Below are 17,460 nucleotides of genomic sequence, written 5' to 3' on the forward strand. Positions count from 1 at the left end.
GAGAAGTGAGGATTGCAGTTCAGGCCAGCCTGGGCATAAAAGTCAGTGAGGCTTTTATCTCCTATTAGTCACCTGAAAACTGGAAAGTGGTACTGTGGCTCAAGTGGGAGAGTGCTAGCCTTGGACCAAAGAACTCAGGGCCAGTGCCCAGATCAATGTTCAAGCCCTATAACCCACCAACCAACCAATAAATAAATAAGTAAATAAAGGCAAGAAATTAAACCTCAAAGGCATTCAATAAATTCTGTGTCATATACCTGAGAAATCACAACTTAGCCATTGAAAATTAAAAATTGTCTTTTCACTCTGTTCTAGCACTGGTGATTTCACTCAGTAAACTGAGTACTTACAATAACAATCCAGCTATTTTATTCCATTGTAAACATTAGAGCAGTAGAAAATTATCCAGGAATTAGTTTAGGTCCTGGCCTACAAATATCTTTTCAAAGGGACAGGGAAGATACTCAAAACTTGAAGGGGAAACAGAGACATACATTACACTCCAAGAAAACCAAAACCAATGTAGTCTCATAACCTCAATGCCATTATTACATTTATGAATTAAAAAGCCAAAGCCAGAGGCGGTTGCTCAGCCTGTATTCCTAAATTCCCAGGAGGCTGAGATCTGAGGACTGCGGTTCAAAACCAGCACCGGCTTTCAAATCCTGGAGACTCTTAGGTCCATTTAACCTCCAGAACACCGGAGGGGCACCATGGCACCAAGGGCTGGGCGGTAGCCTGGAGCTGAGGAACTCAGGGACAAGGCCCAGGCCCAGAGTTCAAGACCCTCAACTGACAAAAACAATAAAAAAATTGCAAGTCAGCTTATCTAGTGCTCCCCATACGCTTCCAATTTCTGCTTGGTCTTACAATGCTTCCAGAGGCAAACAGTAATTTGAAGTATTCTGGGAATGACCCCCTCTATCCCTTGCTCAGGGCCCATGTACTTGAACCCCAGGTGGCCACAGCTTGACGCTCAGTGGTTACACACCTGAGCTCTGATTAATCTTAAAGCGACCAGTGGTTTGAGTTACCAAACAGCCTATCAGTGATTTTAACGATGGAATTCCCCTATAAAAGCCGTGTCAAATCCTTGTTCAGGGCCTCATAGCGTTGCCGATTACGGATACGCTGAGGTCCGAGTCTAGACTCGTAATAAACGACCCTTGCTCTTTAGCTTTGACTGTGGCCTCTGGTGGTGTTTTCGGGATTCTAGGAATTCGAGTACAACAGAAGAAATTCACCTCGGCTCCCCAACCAGGGAGAGAAACTTTCCAGTACATGCAGCCACACCTGGGACCTAGGTTCTGACAATGGTGGAACTTCTGAAAGGAGCCCACTTCCGACAAGGTGCCGCCGTGCATTGTGGGAGTTGTAGTTTCTCGGCAGGGCCCTTGGTATTGGAGGAAGTTTGCTTTGAGGCGGGGTCGGAAAGCGGAAGATCTCGGTTGCTTCTGCGCGTCCCCGCCCACAGCTTGGTGTTTTCCCTTTGAAAATCCCCATGTGTGCCTCTTCTTGCTGGATTCCTCAGAGGACTCACATGCCAGTTCTGTAGGTTGGAGTCCCCGAGGCAGGCGCCCAGCTGTACTTGAAGGCATCTCAGGCTGTGGAGCCCATGTCAGGTGGGGAGCCGGGGCTGGGGCACGGGAGCAGAGTCGACCTCCACGTGTTCCTCCACTCGGGGTTCATGAGTGTCGCTGCCATCAGCTCTCGGGTCTCCTTCAGGTGCCAGAAACTGGCTCTGGACGCCGGGAGAGCAAGCTGGGCCCTGCAGAGCAGGAGAAGCAGGAGCTGTGCATTTCCCTCCATGACTGAGAGAGTGCTGTGTGATTCCTGTTGTCTTTCATAGCAAAAACACCCTCACTGGAAGACTGAGGAGAAGATTTTCATTTTTTGTTATTCTTTGTAAAATTCACGTTATTTTCCATTAGAAAATGTCCAAGCTGGCTGTGATGGCTGACGCCTGTAATCCTAGCTTCTCTGGAGGCTGAGATCTGAGAATTGTGGTTCAAAGCCAGCTCAGGCACTAAAGTCTCACAAGCATGTGGCTCATGCTTGTAATCTGAGATACTCAGGAGGCTGAGGTCTGAGGATCATGGATCAAAGCCAGTCCAGGCAGAAAAGGACCCGAGAAAAGACTATCATCTTCTGGTTCTCTTACTCAGGATGTGTGGGTTGGATTGAGACACTCCTTTGACAGGTATTTTCTGTTGCTTCTTTATTAGGCCCTGTGTCTCCAGCAGGCTGCCCAACGTCCTTCATTTGACTGTTTAGGAAAGTCAGCATTAACGAGTTGCGTCGGCTTTACTGATGGCTTTATGCTTCTCCAGCCTAAATAGCCTGTGTTGTGCAGGAAAAAATAGCGCAAAACCACACAGACTCTGTCCTAACCACCTCATTTGCTTTTTCTCCCAGCCATGCTTCCAGAAACTTCTGTGCATTGTCAAAAGCAAGAAAAAATGAGAAGAACTGTGGTGAGTTGCTTTTTATTTCTCTAGGTTTTACCTTTCATTTTGTGAAACTGTTTTGTAGATTTAAAAACAAAGAGATAAAGATGGTATTATATTGAACAGATTATAAAATCTTACATTCTGTCTACATTGAGTGCTAATTTGCTTCCGGTTGTTTTTAATTTTTCTGATGTAAGAAAAAGTAGCCACACTTGTTATGTGGTTCAGTGACAACGGGGAAGTGACTTCTCATGGAAGGTTGTCTAGCAGAGAGTGAGACATCACATCCCCATGAGTAACATAAATAAATGTAGCTTAATGAAATGCTAGTGGAGCAGCTGAAATAGTGTGTTCACACACAACTTCAAGTGTGCTAGAAGAGAGAGTAAGCTGCATGTGTACAAATTCCTCTCCATACATGCTTCTTGGACAGTTTTGTGGTTTGTGTCTTACTTGGAAATTAGGCTACATGTGCCCCAATTTATTTTTCTTATTCTCCATCCCTCTTCCTTCCTTCTTTATTTTTCATTCCTTCTCTTTTGGCCAGTTCTGGGGCTTGGACTTAGGGCTTCAGCTCTGTGCGTGGGCTCTCCTCAAGGCTAGCACTCCACCACTTGAGCCACAGCATCACTTCTGGCTTTTTCTGTGTATGTGACACTGTCTGAGGAATCAAATCTGGGTCTTCCTGCATGCTAGGCAAGTACTCTACCACTGGGCTATGCTTTTCTGGCCCTACCTCTTGGTCATATATCTCACCTTTTTCTTTTCTTCAAATAATCTTGTTTTGGATTCATTTTGTGCAGCTTTTTCTGTGTGTGTGATACTCAGGAATTTAACCCGGGTGTTTATGCATGGTAGGCAAGCACTGTTCCACTAGGCCAAACTCCCTGCCAGGAACTAGTTTTCTTATTGATCAATTTCCCTTTGGCTATTTGAATTGACATTTTCTTTTCTTTTCTTTTCTTTCTTTCTTTCTTTCTTTCTTTCTTTTTTTTTTTTTTTTGCCATTCCTGAGTATGTTGCACTGATAAATCGAACCTGTATGCTAGGCCGGCACTCTTACCACTAGGCCAAACTCCTGCCAGAAGTAACATTTTTTTTTTACATTCATCCAATCATTTACTTATTTATTGATTAATTTTGCCAGTCCTGGGCTTGAGATCAGGGCATGAGCACTATCCTTGAACTTTCTCAAGGCTAGAATTCTACTACTTGAAACTCAGCACCACTTTCAGCTTTATTTTTTTTTTCTATGTAGGTGGTCCTGAGGAATCAAATACGGGCCTTCATGCATGTGAGCCAAGCACTTTACCACTAGGCCAAGATACCAGTCCTATTTTTTTGTAGACAATGGGCCTTGAACTTAACCTGGGTCCTATCCCTGAACTTATCAACTCAAGCCTCACCATTCTATCCCTGGGCCTGGGCATTGTCCCTGAGCTCTTCAGCTAGAGGCTACTGCCCTACCCTGGAGCCACTTGCTGTGTTCTTGGGTTGAATTGGAGAGAAGACTGTTAGGTTATTTTGTCCCGGGGCTAGGTTTGAACCTTGATCTCAGATCTCAGCCTCTTTAGTAGCTAGGATTACAGGCGAGAGCCACTGCACCTAGCCAGTATTGACATTTTTCTCACCCATTATATAGGAAAATTGTTGCTAACTATAAACTGAGACACTTGTACTGGATTCCAGACACAAAGAAAATTAAAAAAAAAAAAGGAGAAGAAGAGATAAAAAAATAGAGCAGTAAAAGGAAAACTGGGCTTCTCAAGTTTGACCAGTCTTTGGGCCTAGAGTCCCAGAAAGCAAGCAAGCATATTTAGTTCACAGAGGGAAGGTTGCAATGGATACATGAAAAACATAAAACATCTATATTAATATTTCAATCAGAGCCAAAACAGAGTTTTAAGACGCTTTTATTCTTTTATTCTTTTTTTTTTTTTTTTACTCATGATGTAATCCCTTATTCAATCTGGGTAGCCACAGAGACAGACAGAAAGCGCAGGGATTGGCCGGGAGTTTGGCCTAGTGGTTAAAGTGCTTGCCTAGCATGCATGAAGACCCAGGTTCGATTCCTCGGTACCACATACATAGAAAAAAGCCGGAAGTGGTGGTGAGGCTCAAGCGGAAGAGCTCTAGCCTTGAGAAAGTCCAAGGACAGTGCTCAAGTCCTGAGCCCAAGCCCAGGACTGGCAAAAAAAAAAAAACCAGGGATTGTTTCCTTTTGCATCCTAGTGCAAACCAACTTTTATTCTTTTAAGACAGGACACTATAGACCACACAAAGTCCCGACATGAAATCCTCCTTAGCTAGCCTTCAAGGTCAACATCATCCACAGGTTTTTCCCAGCCTTTCCAGCACTAAGGAAGAGGTGTGATCTCAGTCTCTGAACACTCCAGAGTTGCTGTTTTAACCCTTCCTGGCCAGCTTTCAACATTCTGAATGCTGGCAGGGTGGAGCTTTAGTGCTAGTAGCTGGGCCTGAACTTAGAGCCTGGGCACTGTCCCTTAGCTTTTTTTTTGCCAGTCCTGGGCTTGACCTCAGAGCCTGAGCACTGTCCTTGGAGTTTCTCAAGGCTAGAACTCCACCACTTGAGCCTCAGCATCATTTTTGACTTTTTGTCTACGTATGTGGTACATAGGAATCGAACCCCGGTCTTCGTGCATGCTAGGCAAGCACTTTAACCACTAGGCCAAACTCCCAGCCCAGGGTGGAGCTTTAAACTCTCAGCTTCAGAGTTCCTTTTATTGTTTGTCTGTTTGTTTTTGCCTGTCCTGGGCTGGAGCTCAGGGCCTGAGCACTGTCCTTGGACTTTCAAAAGGTAGAGCTTTAGCACTTGAGCCTCAGCACCACTTCGGGCTTTCTTCTGCATATGTGGTACCAAGGAATCAAAACCGGACCTTTGTGCATTCTAGGCAGGCACTCTACCACTAGGCCAAACTCCTGGCCATCAAAAGGTTATTTATGATGTAGTAGCTATAATCTAGTCTGATAGTTTGACTGTTTTCTTCATGAAGAATTAACTAGAAATTTAATTAATTAATTGATTAATTAATTGTTTTACCAGGCCTGGGCTTGAGCTCAGGGTCTGAGCACTGTCCTTGGACAGAGCTGGAGCTCTGTCACTTGAGACTCACCACCACTTCGGCTTTTTTCTATGTATGTGTTACTGAGGAATCAAACCGAGACTATCGTACATGCTAGGCAAGCACTCTACTAGCATTAGTCCAAACTCCTGGCCCCACTAGAAATTTTATGTACAGAACAAAGACCATCCTCAGGCTAATGCCTAGGGCTTCAGAAGAAGTTACACATGCACAAAAATTGTTGTTATTCTATAGAACTGCAAGAAAATAAATGTCCTGCCCAGTCTTATTCTTGGTCATGGAAGGCATAGGAAAAGGACATGATGACTATACTTCACTGTATTATTACTGTAAAAGTGTGCAATATTCTCACAGTGTCAGTATATGACATCATACAGTATACTTACTTTCCAATGAAATAATTCCATTTATAATGTGAATCTATTGCCCATTTTTTTCTGTTGAGTAATTATTTGAACTCAGGGCCTCATGTTTATCAAGTATATACAGTATTGATGAATCTATATCACTAATCCATATGCAATATTAATGAATCTATATCACTAATCTGTATAATTTTGTTTTTAAAACACTTATTTATATATTGAATCTTCACGCATTAGGAAACACGAATATGGTGCTATAAGTTTCCCTTCTACAAATTATTTCAGAGAGGTTACATGAAATATATTGTCTATACATTCCTTTATAATTACCTAAACATATACTATTTTAATTACCTTGTCCTGGGTATATGACTATGTTGGCATGGTTTGTTATTCTCATGAAGCATGATAATGTCTTGTAACAATCAAAATTTAGATGAAATTATCACTGTAGGGTTTTTTTTCAGTTTTTTTGTTTGTTTGTTTGTTTTTTGTTTTTTTGTGCCTTTCCTGGGGGTAGAACTCAGGTCCTGGGCACTATCCTTGGGCTTTCTCAAGCCAAGCACTCAACCGCTTGAGCCCTAGAACCACTTGAGTTTGTCTGCTTAATGGATTGTGAATTGAAGATTGTTCTCTTTCATTACTTTACAGATAGGTTTCCCTTTGTGTTCAGCCAGCGTTCATCTCCAGTATTGTCAAGCATGTCTGGATTGGAAGAACTGTTGGTCATTATTCATATGTATTGGGGTCAGTGAGGGACTCAATAGTCTCTCCTTTTGGGGTCTGGGAGTTTGACCTAGTAGTAGAGAGCTTGTGTAGTATGCATGAAGGCCAGGGTTCAATTCCTAGTTACCACATACATAGAGAAGCTGCAAGTGGTGCTATGGCTCATGTGATAGAGCACTAATCTTAAGGAAAGCCCAAGGACAGTGCTCAGGCTCTGAGCAGTCCTTTTAACCTCTCCTTTACACTCTGTTCAAGAAATTAGTATGATATTTTATTCCAACTTTTAAAATATTCTATTATTTTTAGATCAAATCCCTCTTTCTTTTCTTTTCTTTGCCCTGCAGGTGGTGGTTGTATTTCACATTTCTGTCTTCTTGAATATTCCTGAAACTCCTATACATTTGCGTACATTCTCCCATGAAGGCCTATTGCATGGCTAACTTGGTCAAGAAAGTGTTTAGTCCCTTCCAACCTTCATTCCATCTGTAGGAGGTAGCAAAGGTCACAAAAATTTGTGCTGGCACTACATTTTCCTTTTTTAATAAGGAAGTATCTGGTATTGGTGACCACAGTTCCATCTTTAGAACTTTAGTAGCAGGCTGTGTGCAGTGGCTCACACTTGAAATCCTAGCTACTCAGGAGGCTGAGATCTGAGGATCAGTTTCAAAGCCAGTCCCAGGAACAAAAGCCCAAAAGATTTTTTTCTTGGCCAGTTCTGGGCATAAGCTCAGGGCCTGAGCACTGTCCTTGGACTTTCTCTACCACCTGGGCCTCAGCACCAGCTCTGCCTTTTTTTCTGTATCTGTGGTACCGTGGAATCAAACCCTGGTCTTTGTGCAAGCTAGGCAGGCACTCTACCACTAGGCCAAACTCCCAACAGTGACTTTTTTTGTTTTTTTTTGTTGGGTCATGGGACTGAAAGTGAGCCTGAGCACTGAGCACTTTAGCTCAAGGCCACCACCCTTACCATGGAACCAAGGCCCACTTCCCATTTTCTTGAGGTTAACTGGAGATGAGTGTCCTTTTATTCAGGAGCTGGCTTTGAACCTCAGTCCTCATGTCTCAGCCTTCTGAGTAGCCACTGGTAGTACAAGATAGGATATTTTTATTGTGAGAAGTCATAACTTTTAAGTGCTCCATCAATCATTCCCTACTTTCTTATTGTTGAGGCTTGAACTCTTGGACTTGGGACTAGCCCTTTACCACATGAGCCAGAGCACCATTTCTGGCTTCCTCGATTTATGTGATAGTGAGCAATCGAACTCAGAGCTTCATGAATGCTGGGCAATCACTTCCGTACTAAGCCACATTCCAAGCTCTTCATTAGCTTCATTTTTTTCCTTTTTCTTTTCTTTCTTGTTTTTTTCTTTTCCTTTTTTTGCCAGTCCTGAGGCTAGAACTCAAGGGATGGGCACTGTCCTCTGGCTTTTCAACTCTAGCACTTCACCACTTGAGCCACAGTGCCACTTCTGGCTTTTCTTTCAGTTGTATGAGGTATGGAGGATTTGAACCCAGGGCTTCGTTCAAGCTAGGCAACTACTCTACGACTATGCTACACTCCTGGCCCATGAGCTACATTCTTGTGTATTGTCACTCACTTAAACATTCCCCTGGACACTCTACTTGTCATAGATGTCTGAATTGGATATGTGTTCCATGTGATGTCTTGAATCTGTTCTGCTTGCTTACAAGAGCTCTTTATAAAAGACCAAATTAGGATATTCAGTTAGGAAAAATATGAAAATATGGAAAAATAATTTGTTTACTTCCTGGTTATCCTGAGAAATAATAATTTTATCAAATTAAGCTAAGGAAGTCTTTCAGACACCTATGTATAGGTAATTATATCCTTCCAGGTTATAAGCTCCTCAGCATTGCTTCTTTATGTGTAATCCTACCAGCAGAAACATTGTAATACTAATTGCTAAGTTAATAGAGACAAACATTTCTGGTTTAATTTTTCTTTACCCTACTCTCTAGATAACAGAGCAAGCTCCAAACATTTGATGTAAGATAAGACATATACATAGAAGAGTGCATTTTCACACTTGGTATTCTTATGCCTCGAGGCTAATGACTTGATGGAAATGTGCTGTTACAGAAGCTGGTGTCATTTGATGATGTGGCTGTGGACTTCAGCTGGCAGGAGTGGCAGATCCTGAACATTGCCCAGAGAACCATGTACAGGGATGTCATGCTAGAAACCTACAGCAACTTGGTGTCCTTGGGTGAGCAAAAATCATAATAATGTACAAGGTCAATGTCATTGTTTGTAGTGGATTTATGACTATTTGTCTTATTGGAGTGTAAGATTCCAGTCCATAGGATTTGCACGCTAAATCAGGCACTGATTTCAGTGCATCACTCCTGTAAACCTGGCTCCTTAGGGGGCTGAAATCTGAGAATTTGGGGTTGAAGTCATCAATGGCAGAAAAATCCCCATGAGGCTCTTATCTCCAATTAACTACTCAGAACTGGAAGTGGTTCCTGGACTCAAACTGATAGAATTGTAGCTTGAAGCAAGAGATCTAAGTTCATGCCAGACAATTACTTAACCAACTGAATGCAAAGTCCTAGGCTTGTCAACCATGCAACCAGTGAGATAAGAGAAACAAGATTTAGGATCAGCCTTGTGAACAATATGTGTGACATCCTAGAGCAGTGATGACCCAGCATGAACAATAGTTCTCCACTACTTCTTATTAGCAGGGCACTGTTTTGCTAAACCTCCATTGATTGCCAAGCTGGAGCAAGGTACAGAACCATGGGGAGCCTCTGACCAGAACTTCACAGGTGAGTTACATCATCACATGTAGTGATACTGAGGCCTGTACTCAGAGGGTAAGTTCTTCTTGTGCTGTATGGAGGGATAATATTGCTATTTTCCCTGTGTCCTGTGTGTGTCAGAAAGGTAGGTGATCCTTGTGTCAAAGGCCTGTGAAACAAGAATTCATATGGAGATCTACTAATTTGTCTGTGTCAGTAAAGTTAGCAGTTTCTTTCTTTTTGTGGAAGTCACTATGGAACAAAACGAATAAAGTGAATAATGTAGAAAATGAGAATTCATTTTCTGCCAGGTGCTGCCAGATTACACATGTAATCCTAGCTACTCAGGAGTGTGAGTTCTGCTGATCTCGGTTCAAAGCCAGCCCAGGAATGAAAGTCCTTTAGACACTGCTGTCTAAATAACCCCCAGAAAGCTGAAAGTGATCCTGTGGGTCAAAGTGGTAGCGCAGTAGTGTTGGCTGAAGAACTCAAGGACAGTGTCCAGGCCCTGAGTTCTAGTCCCACAACTGACAAAAAAAGGAAGAAGGAAGAGGGCAAAGAGATTTAATTTTATTGGAAACTAGGAGTATGCAGGTGTATGGAAAGAAGGAATACATCAGAGCTGTTCTACTCTGAAATCCAAAATAGTTTATCAGTGGTGGGCAGAGACTGAGGTCCAAAACCAAAGCTTTTAGTCTAATAAGGATAATTAACTAGGTGGTGATCTGGAGTATCTTTGGTTTTCCATGGTTATGATGAGCAGGAGTGTTAGGACGGAATTTTCATGAGACTTTGTCTAAGATAGAGAAACACAAAATTTAAAATTCCCACAGATACCTCAATAATTCATAATGAGTAGTTAGAACTGAATGCACAAACCATTATGTGAAAGGCAAAGTGTCACCTAATGGTTCAGAAACACAGCAGCATAATATATTAGATATTTCAAAAATGTGAATGTAAAGAAAGCAGCTTTTCTCCCATGATCAAGCTAATAATATTTGAAAGAAAGTAAATAACGAAGGTAAGTATTGAGCTCAAAATTTTATCAGTACAAAGTTGAGGAATTTGAGGAAATATTCCTCTGATGTAAAACAAACAAAAAAAAGGAAACACACAAAAACATTTTTCTCTGTAAAATATCAGTATTACTTTCTTAACTAAAACACTAGATAGAAAAGCATATATTTCTCATAAATCAATTCCTGCTTCGATATTTTAAAAGCTCTTAACAGTTAGGATGGAAGAAAAAGTCTTTACCTTCCCGTTACAGGATCTTTGGTTCTCATTTGTATTTTTTTTCCCATGACTCATTCTAGATATCCAAAAGATGGAGGCAATGACTCAAACCTGTGAGGAAAATCCAGCTGAATGTGTGTGTGAAATAGAAAGTATGTATAGTAACACAGAGGAGAAAAGAGTGAGATTAATCCCAACTTTTAAGTTGAGTTCAAAACAGAAGCCAGAGCTGATGAGGAATAATGGGGATTCCTTAGGGCTGAGGACTGACAAGCTCAATGAGTGTCAGAGCATACTGCTCTCCAGTAAGCCCGATGAGATGCATGCTGCATACAGGCCTGCTGTGTCTCCTACAATTGAACAATCCCTCAGATATTCTGAGCATTTCACTCAAAATGATGAAAGTCCAGATGAGCTGCAGTACTTGAAATATGGTGGAGAAGAGAAGGTATTAAACCCAGAGGCCATATCGTTTAGACATAATTGTGTTGATGTGGGAGAACCCACTCAAGACCATAATGAATACACAGAAGACTATGATAGGCCTGTTCTCCTTGCCCATGAGATACACCAGGAAGGAAGGAAAACACCTGAAGGTACTGTATGTGGAAGAAGATTGTCTTTAAGATCTACAGTCACTGCACATGAGAAAATGTACAACGGGGAGAATCCATGTGGAGAATGTGAGGATTCTTCAAGGAAGAAAATATCCATTCCAAAATGTCAGAGCAAATATCCAGAGGTGCATTCCAATGAGTTCAGCCAGTGTGCAAAATCTGTCTCTCAGAAGTCACACCCAACTTCCCAAACTCAAACACCCACAGAAGAGAAACCCTGTGGACACGGACATAGGAATATTTCCACCCAGGTATCAGCTCTGAACAAACACCAGAGAACTCACACAGAAAAGAAACCTTATGAATGCAATCAATGTGGAAAGACCTTCAAGTGGAAGTCCTATCTGGATGTGCATTATAGAATTCACACAGGTGAGAAACCTTATGAATGCAACACATGTGGAAAATCTTTCAGAAATAAGTCAAACCTCACTTTGCATCACGGAATTCACAAAGATGAGAAACCTTATAAGTGTAACAAATGTGAAAAGTCTTTCAGACAAAAGTCAAACCTAACTTCACATCAGCGAACACACAGAGGAGAGAAACTCTTTGAATGTAAGGAATGTGACAAATCTTTCACCCTGAAATCGGATCTCAATATACGTACAAGAATTCACACCGAGAATAAACCTTATGAATGCAACCAATGTGGAAAGACCTTCATGATGAAGTCATATCTTAATATGCATTATAGAATTCACACAGGTGAGAAACCTTATAAGTGTAACCAATGTGAAAAGTCTTTCAGACGAAAGTCATATCTCTCTTCCCATCTGCGAACACACACAGGAGAGAAACCCTTCCAGTGTAAGGAATGTGACAAATCCTTCAGATACAAGACAAGTTTGAAAAACCACTGGAGAACACACACAGGAGAGAAACCTTATGAATGCACAACATGTGGAAAGTCTTTCAGAAAGAAAGTACACCTCCTTTTACATGAGAGAATACACACAGGAGTGAAACCCTTTGAATGTAAGGAATGTAACAAGTCCTTCTACTTGAAATCTGCTCTCAACATACATACAAGAATTCACACAGGAGAGAAACCTTATGAATGTCAACAGTGTGGAAAGGCCTTTAGCCGGAACTCACATCTCAAAAGACATAGGAGAATTCACACACGTGAGATACTTTAGAAATAATAAATGAGAAAATCTTTCAACTACATAAAAACTCATTTTGCATCAGACAACCCATGCAAGAGAGAACCCTGAGATTATAAACTGTCTTTGAAGCAGAGATCACATCTCCTGCATTAGAAAAACCATTTGAATGTGGAAGAAGATTGTCCTTAAGATCTACAGTCACTTCACATAAAAAAATGTACAACGGGGAGAATCCATGTGGAGAATGTGAGGATTCTTCAAGGAAGAAAAGATCCATTCCAAAATGTCAGAGCAAATATCCAGAGGTGCAATCTGATGAGTACAGCCAGTATTTAAAATCTGTCTCTCAGAAGTCACACCCAACTTCCCAAACTCAAACACCCACAGAAGAGAAACCCTCTGGATGAAGGACTTAGGAAAATTTCCATGCAGTTGACAGCTCTGATCAGACATCAGAGTACTCACACCAAAAAGAAACCTTATGAATGCAACCAAAGTGGAAAGACCTTCAAGTGGAAGTCATATCTCGGTGTGCATCATAGAATTTACACCAGTGAGAAACCTTATAACTGTAGAGAATGTGAAAAGTCTTTCAGACAAAAGTCCTACCTCTCTTCCCATCAGCAAACACACACAGGAGAGAAGCCCTTTGAATGTAAGGAATGTGACAAATCCTCCAGACATAAGACAAATTTGAAAAGCCATTCGAGAACACACACAGGAGAGAAACCATTTGAATGTAAGGAATGTACCAAATCCTTCACCCAGAAATTATATCTCAGGAGGCATATAAGAATTCATACAGGAGAAAAACCTTATGAATGTAAACTGTGTGGAAAGACCTTAACCGGACCTCAATTCTCAGTAGACATAGGAGAATTTACAGACCTGAAATACTTTAGGAATAATAAATGTGGAAAATCTTTCAAGTAGATAAGAACTCAGTTTGCATCAGAGAACCCATGCAAGAGAGAACCCTTAGATTATAAAGGACGAGTGTTTCAAGCAGGAGTCACATCTGGTGCATTAGGAAATCCATTTGGGATCAAAGCCTTATGAATGCAGGAAGGCACAGCTCACAACTCATTAACATACAAGAGAGAAATACTATGAATGAAACAAATGTGGAAAGTTTCTCAAGAAGATGGCATACCTCAGTGTCCATCAGAGAACACAGACAGGAGAGAAACCATATGAATGTAAGAAATGTCAAAAATTATTCACAAAAAAAGTATAGCTCAGTGTTCCTAGAACCCACACAGGAGACTGGGTGTTACCCTCATGGTAGAGTGCATGGTAGCATGCATGAAGACCCGGGTTCGATTCTTCCATGCCACATACACAGGAAAAGCCGGATGTGGTGCAATGGCTCAAGTGGTAGAGCTATCCTTGAGGAAGCCCAAGGACAGTGTTCAGGTCCTGAGTTCAAGGCCCAGGACTGGCCAAAACCATACTTTCTCATTTCTTCTCAGAAATGAGCTCTGGCTCTATGAGACTGGTGTTGAGGTCATCTCCATGATGGTTTGGGGATTATTAGATGGGAAAAGAGTGTCATGATTTGAGCATCTTTTTCTCCACTGTTTTCCCAAAATTTCTCACTTTATTGTGTGGTCCATGCATTATAACTCAGATGACTTAGTATTTCCAGATTGGGTTTTAATAGAAAATCTGACAGAAGATAACACTTATTACAAATTGTGCACAGAAGGAACATCTATTTCCACACCTTTTGTCCCTGTGTTCAGCAAAGAACATGGAGGAACACACGTTTGGGGATACATTTTCTTTGTATGTGTGGACAGATATTGCAGCTTGAACTCAGAGCCTAGGCACTGATCTTAAACATTTTTGCTGAAGGCTGTTGCTCTACCAGTTCAGCCATAGCTCCTCTTCTGGTTTCTCTGGTGGGAAAATAGACAAACATTATTAAAATAGGCAACAACAGGTCATTGGATTTTGTAAGTGGTGAAGTAGCAGAAAAATGATAAGAAAACAGATTCATTTCTAACCCTTCTTGTATTGAGGTATGTGCTTATTGAATAACTCCTCTCACTTTCTCCTCTCTTCTCCTTTTTTCATTTTTTTCTTTAATTCCTTCATATGCTTTCCCCCTGTCTTTCCCTGTGCTTAAACTCAGAGTCACATTCATGCTAGTAGGTTCTGTACTAGTTGAGCCACACACCCTGGTCTTTTGTTTCACTTCTTTTTATATTACGGTTTATGTGTATTCCCAAGCCAGTTTGCACCACAATCCATCTTTATGTCCTTTTTGTGGAGCTGAGATAACAAGTAAAATGAACTGGGTACAGCTGTTGAATGAGATGCATTGTTGTGAATTTTTGTCTGGATAGCCATAAATCACAACACTCTGCAAGGAATCCTAGCTCAGTCTATAAAAGGTTGCAAATGCCACAACAAAACAAAACAAAAAACAGCATGACAGCCACTCGGGGTCACAGTGTCAGCTCCTGAGTCTACACTATGTCCCTGGGCGGTCAGTTCACCATCTACTTCCCCATTAAATTCCCCTTTTTATATGGAAAAAGAAAAGGTTGCAAATGCGAGCAGCCATGCCTGACTCTAATTTCTAACTATTTAATTCTTTTGAAAGTTAAATTTGCAGATTCTTTTCATAGTTTCAAATTTCAACCCCCAACAGCATTAAGTTTAACATTTGATTTCCCAAAGATTAATTAAGCAGATAAGATTTTTAAATATCAATTAACTGTTTGTTAAAAGAAACAAAACTTTAATGAATGTATCCTTACCAATGTAAGTCTGGATTTGACAACTTGAAAAATAAATCTTAGTTCCTACTCTTCCTTATGGGGAATGTATTCCATGAATGGATCATGCTGCTGAGTGATTGCTCCTTTATTTGATGGATAATTTAAGTGGATACAAATCTTATGGTTCTGAGCTGTACCTGAAACATTAGAGGCCTCAGCAAAGATTCTAGGCCTTGAGAGGGAGGGAGGGAGGCAAGGAGGAAAGGAGGAAGGAAGCCCATCCTGGGCTTGAGTTCAGAGCCTGAGCAGTGTCCTTGGACTTTCTCAAGGCTAGAGAGGATCCGACATTTTATAGAAGCTTAGAATGAAACCCCATTCATCTACATAGATACAGTAAGCTTGACCTAAGTTTATAATTCCTAGAAGCAAGATGGATGGCATTGTATAAGTGGCAGTGTGGCTCAAGTGGTAGAGGACTAGCCTTGAGCTAAAGAGCTCAGGGACAGTGCCCAAGCCCCAGGGTCTTGCTGTACCACATCGCCCCCCCCCACAGTCCAAAAAAACAAAAACAAAAAAAGCAAAATTGGTGCAAACTCTGATTCTGTTAAGGCCTGGTCTTTGTGACAGAAGTCCAGCAGTCCTGGGGCTTGAACTCAGGACCTGACCTCTGCCCTTGGCCTTTCTGTAGGCTAGAGGTTTATCACTTGAGTTACAGCACCAGTTCTGGTTTTTTTATGTATGTGGAACCCAGGAATTGAAACAGGGTCTTGGTGCATGCTAGGCAAGCACTCTACCACTAGGCCAAATCCCACAGCCCAGTAGCTTGCTTTTTAATAAAGACCATATATATATATAATTCCCTAAATTGTGACGTCACTATATTGGGCTAATCTCTTGGTCTTATCATATCATTATTATAGGAAAGGCAAGTAAAGCACAGCAAGTGCTCTCAGACTGTGCCCAAGCTCTGAGTTCAAGACCAAGACTAATAGCAAAGAGAGAGGGGTAGGGACTTAAAAGAAAGGTAAAATTGAGAAACAACGAAAACAGCAGCAAAAAGCTCCTTAAGTTTTCATAGACAGGCTGGGCATGGTGGCTTATGCCTGTCATCCTAGCTCCTCAAGAGGCTGAGATGTGAGGATCAAGGTTCAAAGCCAGCCCAGGCATAAAAGAACCTGAGACTCTTATCTCCAATTAACCTCTAGAAAACTGGAAGTGGGGCTGGGGCTCAAAGGGTAGGGTGGTAGCCTTGAGTCAGAGTGCTCAGTGACAGTGCCCAGGCCTAGAGTTCAAGTCCCATTATCCACAAAAAAATAAAAACTCAGAAAATGTCGCTGACTCAAAAAAAAAAAAAGGGCATGGGTCCTATCTTACGGGGAATGGCACCTCACTAGTCAGATAGTAGAAATGTGGTGCCCTCCAGCCCGGGACGAGGGGATTTGACTCATGGAGACGGGCGTGATCGGTAGCCATTCGTGTTAAACCAAACACGCATGCACCTCTCTCATTGGTCCTCGTTCGAGACAGTGAGAAAACACAGAGCCTCATGTAGTCCCACTCCAGATAGTTGGCCAATAGTTTTATGCTGCTTCATCATCTGGACAGATGATGCCTGCATTGCAAGCATACAAAATGAACCTATCAACGTGAGGCTTACCACTTACCCAAGCAGGTAGAATTGGAGGTGTTGTACCCTAACTTTGAGATCGCCCCGAAAGACCACCAGAGACCACGATCAATGCAAACCGCAAGCTCCAGTTTGGTCCTCCACGCCCATGAAAGTCAGTTTGGAGGCCCAGAGCACAGAGCCAGCACAGTTTTACAGTACAGAACAAACAAGTGTGGGGAATTTCCATTTTCACAATATTATAGTTAATTACCTCTTCCATTGATGGACTCCTTAACCCCTTATCTGCTTTATTAAGTGTAAACAGTTGTGAAGCACAGCTGCTGACTCGGGGACGAATTCCCGATGTCTCCACTAAGTCCCAGAGCGAATAGCTTAAGGCACTTTGTAATCCTTCTGAGGAGGGTTTAGGGGAAATCATCTCCCAGCTGTCTGCAAGATGGAGGTAGTTCTAACAAGATGGATTTGGACTAGCTAGAGCTTCTCAGCTGTGGCTCTTCATTTTTAGCTACAGCTCTTCAGAGGCTAAGTGATTACCAGCAATTAACCAGTCATCTCCTCCCATAACCTTCCCTTACACGAGACCTGCTTGAGACGGGTTTAGAAAAAACATGTGACTGATTTTTAACTTAAATCTCTATTAAGAGACTTCCCCTTTCCTCCACAGCCAAGGTCAAGAGGCCCTAGGCCATGCTCCTTAGATTCTCCCAACCCATTTCCAGGCT

The 17,460-nt window shown here is 41.8% G+C and overlaps 1 protein-coding gene across 1 annotated transcript; it reads left to right on the top strand.

The window, feature by feature from the left end:
* The first annotated feature begins 7,554 nt into the window (after positions 1 to 7,554).
* Positions 7,555 to 14,547, top strand: LOC150044780 (uncharacterized). The gene is made up of 5 exons (XM_090320786.1): positions 7,555 to 7,566; positions 8,747 to 8,873; positions 9,355 to 9,438; positions 10,731 to 12,398; positions 12,852 to 14,547. The coding sequence occupies exons 1-5, from the start codon at positions 7,555 to 7,557 to the stop codon at positions 13,310 to 13,312; spliced, it is 2,352 nt and encodes a 783-aa protein (XP_090176912.1). The 3' UTR covers positions 13,313 to 14,547.
* Positions 14,548 to 17,460: the final 2,913 nt, after the last annotated feature.

Source organism: Megascapheus bottae, chromosome 29, assembly GCF_031878675.1.
Source record: "Megascapheus bottae isolate mThoBot1 chromosome 29, mThoBot2.hap1, whole genome shotgun sequence".
Lineage (NCBI taxonomy): Eukaryota > Metazoa > Chordata > Mammalia > Rodentia > Geomyidae > Megascapheus > Megascapheus bottae.